Below are 5,667 nucleotides of genomic sequence, written 5' to 3'. Positions count from 1 at the left end.
TAAGTGAGGTATTTGTGGGGTGGGGGGGGGGGGGCATCAAGATGAGGCTTGAGTTAGCTGGGGACGCTTTCACTGAAATTGAGGTTGTTCTAACACAAACGCTTAAAATAAATCAAAATTTAGCAGGGGGCATGTGACCTCGTTGGCCATAATGTACGTCCACCCCTGTATTAATCTATACTATTATTAAGCTTCCAAAGTGTATAAAGCTTGTCCTTTTGTGGTAGATGTTATTAATTTTTTTTCTTAAAGACTTTCGTAATATACAAGGGTATGGCGTCATAGCTCTGAATGTATTCAGTGCCTTTTTGTGATGTTGGTGTTTACTTCTTATTTGCTAACTAGTTAGTGTATATATCTGCGGGCTTATCCAAATTTTGTTAATTTCGGTCTTGTATCATTGATTGTGAGATCGAATCTTTAAAGCCCTCGTTTAACTGTTTGGTCAGTTCGGTCTTGATTCAACTTTAGTAGACAGTACATAAGTTCAACGTGTTTTGAGTATGTGTAGTAAATCATTGTGCATAAGTTACTTAATAAATGTTGGCCTCTGCTCTTTATAATTATGATGATGCAGGAAAGATAGTTGTGCTGCTTAGAGATGGTAGAAAGCTAATGGGAACACTCCGTTTCTTTGATCAATTCGGTATTATTCACTTTTTAGTTCTAATTCTCCTTCATTATCAATAGTGTTAGTAGTAGTGGCAGAGAGAGATTCAAAGCACGCTTTCAAAAATACACAGCCAATGCGGTTTTAGAAGGTGTTTGCGAGAGGGTAATTGTTGGTGAGCAATACAACGACATTCCTTTAGGCCTCTATGTAATCCGTGGAGAGAATGTTGTTCTAATTGGTGACCTTGTAAGACTGACTCCTCCTTGTTTGTATGTTCTTTGTTATCATCTCACTTTTGTGTGTGTGTTCGGTTCACTTATTTGGCCTCATGCTATGTGTGTTAGGACACGGAGAGAGAGGAGCTTCCTCCACATATGGTTCGCGTCTCAGAGACAGAGATTAAAAGGGTAAGGGCACCACCACAACATAAGTGTTTACAAATTGATTGTTCCTTATGTTTGCTGATGACTTGGCTGTGTGGGACTGTGTGTATTATGGTGTAGGCGCAGAAAGTGGAAAGGGAAGCGAGTGAGCTGAGAGGAACAATGAGAAAGAGAATGGAGTTTCTTGACTTTGATTAAACCGGATTGTATCCCCTATTCATTTTCTTGCCTTGATGCTCTGCTCTGGCTCGCAAGTTTTATTAGGAGCCTTTTTGGTGTGTGGGTGAAAGAGATATGTTGATTTAGGAGACACTGATGTATGTCTACTGTCTAGTTTTTTTTGTTTGTTTCATTTTGGAAGAGTATGATAGAATAATCTGCGTGTACTTATTTTCTTGCGATCTATTGTACATTTTTCACTAAACTTGGAATGGGTTTGGCAAGAAGACCCAAGTCTTAAAGTTGTGGAGAAAACCTGAGATCTTTGGCTAACACTTTCCAAACAAACACCATTGCTCACAGGTCATTGGCTGTAAACATTGGTTGGATTCTTTCAACACCTTACTTTTTTCACTTTCTACATGTTCTTTTTGTCCAGCTTCATTTTTTCATCTTCTTTTTTCTTCTATATATTTTTGTTCATATTTTTATTTTAAAATGTGTCCAAATCATATGAAATTAATCTCTATTTTCAAAACACAGAAAATAATAATTTTTGGTATGGTATAGTAAAAAGGTTAATTTGCCCATTGTATAAATGATCTAAAATAATTAAGGTGAATACATTTATATTAACAACCAATACTAATTATCCCATCATTTTTGTGGACACTAGCTTTTCTAGCTTTCAAACTATTTGAAAGATTCAACATCAAATAATTCATGTTATATTTTTAAGTTTTTCAATACGGTGTAAGTTTTCAACCGTTGAATGAACATTCAACACTCCCATTTGACATTTCCCACCGTATACGGTTATACAGTTTAATAGGATTGCTTTGAGTCAGGCAACATATCCATAATTGCATTGTAAATCCACAATGTTGATCAAACACATTAGATGTTTTTTTTTGAAGTACTACGACGTGGTTGGGACCGTGTTGGCAAGGACATTAATCTGTATTATCTCTTGACAATTTTGTAATCAAGTTACCTGCGGACAAGAGCCTACTATTCTGGTGAGAAGATAATGTAATGGACATGTTTTTCTTTTAATCTAATTTTGAATAGTTGAAAACCAGCTAAAAAGCCTAAAATACATGTATATTGTCAAACCTCATAATGAGGTGTGGTTGGTGGACCATACATGATCTAAATCGAGCCGGTTCACTAAAAGATTTAGATATTAACAAAATAAATTAGTTGAGTCCCTGAACTTAGACCGGACTAAACCCATTATTACACGCCTGGGTCCTACATAACAAGTTTGTAAAAAAAAAAAAAAAAGGGTCCCTTGCATCAACGTCGTCTTTTCTATACAGGCTTGGGCCTGATCCTAGGCTTCCACATAGATTACTATTGGCTGTCACAAGAAACAATCGTCACAGAACCGAGTACTTGGCTTACCCCCTTCGCGTCTAGAGTTTTTAACAATAAAATAAATAGTCTTATAAATACATCACTTGTGCCGCACGGTCGCTCTCACCTTCTACGGACACCTTCTTTCTCTTTCATCTCTGATTTTTTTTCTCTCTCTTTCATTTTTCACCTTTTCTTTTTTCCTTTTTCTTTCTTTTCTTTTTTTTTTTCCTTTCTTCACCTCGTTAGCAATTAGTACCTGAACCCTAGCTGTGGTGGAAACAAAATCAAAACTTTTCTCAAGGAAACAAACAAAAATCTTTCTCTTTTTTTCGCAGTGGAAAGAAAGAAAAAAGATGCAGAATCCGAGGTTTAGGCAACAACAACAACAACAAGCTATGATGCAGCAGCAAGCTTTGATGCAACAACACTCTCTTTACCATCCTGGTGTCTTGGCCCCTCATCAGGTTTCTCTTCCTTCTATACACCTTCCGTGTGTCTAATCTAATTTTAGGTCGAAACTGGAGTTTTTTTGTCTTTGATTCCGTCTCGACACAGTCTGTTCTCTTGTGGGTTTTGTCTCTTCTCATCATATCTCTCTGTTTTCCTTCCTGTTTTTGTGTTATTTCCCTCTGCTGAACACTTGATTGACGAAAAGTTAGGGTTTTTAGATCCTGTCGGCTTGCAATTTGTTAGTTTATGTCTTTGTGTCTTAATAAGATTTTAGTTTTAGTTTTGCTGGGTCAGTGACACTGAGAAAGCTTATATTTACCGTCTGGAGATGCATTTTCAAATTGGGGACTAATAAAATAATGGTCTTTCTTTGTGTTCTGTTTTCTAATTTGGCATTTGCAGTTAGAGCCTGTTCCAAGTGGAAACCTTCCTCCTGGTTTTGATCCCAGCACTTGCCGTAGCGTGTGAGTATTTTGTTTTTGAGAGCATTACTTTTGTTTCACATAGTTTATGTTTTAACTCCTTTACTATTTTGCAGGTATGTTGGAAATATCCATATACAGGTCACCGAGCCTCTTCTTCAAGAGATTTTTACTAGCACCGGCCCTGTTGAAAGCAGTAAACTCATCAGAAAGGATAAGGTGAGATGGATAGTGAAAGCGAACCCTTTTTGTAAAGTAGCATTCCTTTTTTTTTTGGACGAGCATAACTAAAGTGGTATGGTATGCTATTTTTCTAATTGCACAGTCATCATATGGATTTGTTCACTACTTTGACCGAAGATCTGCTGCTCTAGCTATACTGTCTCTCAACGGAAGACACCTGTAAGAAACAGTTTTTTGTAGTTTTTTGTAGTTATGCTCTAGCTATACTTTCTCTCACTTATGGTTTAGTACTTGAGTTCACAGGTTTGGACAGCCTATCAAAGTCAACTGGGCTTACGCCACTGGCCAGAGGGAAGATACATCCAGTAAGTTTTTTATTTTTTCTAAAGAGAAGCAAGTTTTTTTTTTGTGTTCTTAGAAATGTGTGGATGCTCAAAATAGTTTTGTTTACATGAGATGCAGGTCACTTTAACATTTTTGTTGGAGACCTCAGTCCAGAGGTTACTGACGCTGCATTATATCAAATCTTTTCTGTTTTTTCCACTTGTTCGTAAGTTCTCTTTGCTTGATCAAAACTCTTTCTGTTTATCTGCTGAAACATTTCATTTTTAACTGAGTATAATATCATAGGGATGCAAGAGTTATGTGGGATCAAAAAACTGGGCGCTCAAGAGGCTTTGGGTTTGTTTCCTTCCGCAATCAACAGGTACTGTATATTCTTTTAAAACATGAAGTTGTGTATTTATTTATTTTTAGCTTGAGGATTTTTTTATGGTTATACATTGATTTTTAATGTTTGATTTGTAGGATGCTCAAACTGCTATAAACGAGATGAATGGTAAGGATTGTATAATAGCTAAGATCTCAAGACTTTTTTTTGGTGAACTCTGCTTTGTTGATTCTGAAGCTCTTTGAGATTTGCAACTCTTCTCAGGTAAGTGGCTAAGTAGCAGACAGATAAGATGCAACTGGGCTACAAAAGGTGCTACTTCTGGCGAGGACAAGCTCAGCTCTGATGGAAAAAGTGTTGTGGAACTTACAACTGGCTCATCAGGTTTTTGCTTTCAATTCAAAGTCTGATTTTTTATTCGTTTTAAGTGGAATTTTATGAAACTAAATCGATTTTCTCTTGGAACACATGTGAGCTCTATACTGTTTTTTTTACTGGGTGATATGAAACACTCATAGCTAACAAAGGTATATATTGGCCGTTTGATTGTGCAGAGGATGGTAAAGAGCCCTTAGATGAGGATGCTCCTGAGAACAACTCTCAGTTTACCACTGTCTATGTGGGAAACCTCGCCCCTGAGGTATGTCCATTGTAACTTGGTTCAGTAAACAAAGACATCTTTTCTTTGGCCTGCTGGTAAAATAGTTATCTCTATCATTGCAGGTGACTCAGCTAGATCTACATCGCTACTTCCACGCTCTTGGTGCTGGAGTTATTGAAGAGGTCCGCGTCCAACGAGACAAAGGCTTTGGTTTTGTGAGATATAACACCCACCCAGAGGCTGCTCTTGCTATTCAGATGGGCAACTCTCAGCCTTACCTCTTTAACAGACAGATTAAGGTACCTTTTCCATTAAAAACCCTCTTTATATGATTGATCACATTGCTTCAGAAAATGCCTTCTGACATTTTGATTGTAGTGTTCATGGGGCAGCAAACCAACTCCACCAGGAACAGCATCAAACCCACTTCCTCCACCTGCCCCAGCACCAGTGCCTGGTCTCTCCGCAGCTGATCTCTTAGCGTATGAGAGACAATTGGCACTGAGCAAGATGGCTTTAATGCACCCACAGGGCCAACACCCGCTAAGGCAGGCAGCTCATGGAATCAATGGAGCTGGAGCCACTGCAGCCATGTATGATGGTGGCTTTCAGAATTTAGCTGCAGCACCGCAGCTAATGTATTATCATTAATAAAACTCAAGACCCTGGTGCCAGTATCGTTTTACTTTTTATATCTTGTTTGTTTGTGTGTGTGTCTGTCTGTCTTATCTAATTTACTTTTATTATTATCTATATAAAGTTCTGTCTGCTGCTTAGTTATGGATGGGTTTACCCCTTTAAGATTTTATCTATTTTTTTAGTCT

At 37.7% G+C, this 5,667-nt stretch overlaps 2 protein-coding genes across 2 annotated transcripts; both read left to right on the top strand.

Annotated features, from left to right (window-relative positions):
* The first annotated feature begins 540 nt into the window (after positions 1–540).
* On the top strand, positions 541–1,375 carry LOC108807614 (sm-like protein LSM1B). The gene is made up of 4 exons (XM_018579881.2): positions 541–646; positions 744–859; positions 958–1,020; positions 1,117–1,375. The coding sequence occupies exons 1-4, from the start codon at positions 541–543 to the stop codon at positions 1,192–1,194; spliced, it is 363 nt and encodes a 120-aa protein (XP_018435383.1). The 3' UTR covers positions 1,195–1,375.
* Positions 1,376–2,631: 1,256 nt separating this feature from the next.
* On the top strand, positions 2,632–5,667 carry LOC108806452 (oligouridylate-binding protein 1C). The gene is made up of 12 exons (XM_018578577.2): positions 2,632–2,981; positions 3,370–3,431; positions 3,506–3,608; positions 3,715–3,791; positions 3,876–3,937; positions 4,035–4,122; positions 4,203–4,278; positions 4,380–4,410; positions 4,507–4,626; positions 4,797–4,882; positions 4,966–5,142; positions 5,222–5,667. The coding sequence occupies exons 1-12, from the start codon at positions 2,871–2,873 to the stop codon at positions 5,492–5,494; spliced, it is 1,266 nt and encodes a 421-aa protein (XP_018434079.1). The 5' UTR covers positions 2,632–2,870; the 3' UTR covers positions 5,495–5,667.

The sequence above is a fragment of the Raphanus sativus genome, chromosome 6 (genome assembly GCF_000801105.2).
Source record: "Raphanus sativus cultivar WK10039 chromosome 6, ASM80110v3, whole genome shotgun sequence".
Classification (NCBI taxonomy): domain Eukaryota; kingdom Viridiplantae; phylum Streptophyta; class Magnoliopsida; order Brassicales; family Brassicaceae; genus Raphanus; species Raphanus sativus.
Note: the sequence above shows the minus strand (reverse complement) of the source record. Positions and strands in the feature narration are given on the sequence as shown.

Coding starts and splice junctions, on each gene's coding strand:
- LOC108807614 (XM_018579881.2), top strand. CDS start 541: ATGTTGGCCTCTGCTCTTTATAATTATGATGATGCAGGAAAGATAGTT. Junction 647..743: donor CCGTTTCTTTGATCAATTCG/GTATTATTCACT, acceptor AAAAATACACAG/CCAATGCGGTTTTAGAAGGT. Junction 860..957: donor TTGTTCTAATTGGTGACCTT/GTAAGACTGACT, acceptor TATGTGTGTTAG/GACACGGAGAGAGAGGAGCT.
- LOC108806452 (XM_018578577.2), top strand. CDS start 2,871: ATGCAGAATCCGAGGTTTAGGCAACAACAACAACAACAAGCTATGATG. Junction 4,411..4,506: donor TGCTATAAACGAGATGAATG/GTAAGGATTGTA, acceptor AACTCTTCTCAG/GTAAGTGGCTAAGTAGCAGA. Junction 5,143..5,221: donor TCTTTAACAGACAGATTAAG/GTACCTTTTCCA, acceptor TTTTGATTGTAG/TGTTCATGGGGCAGCAAACC.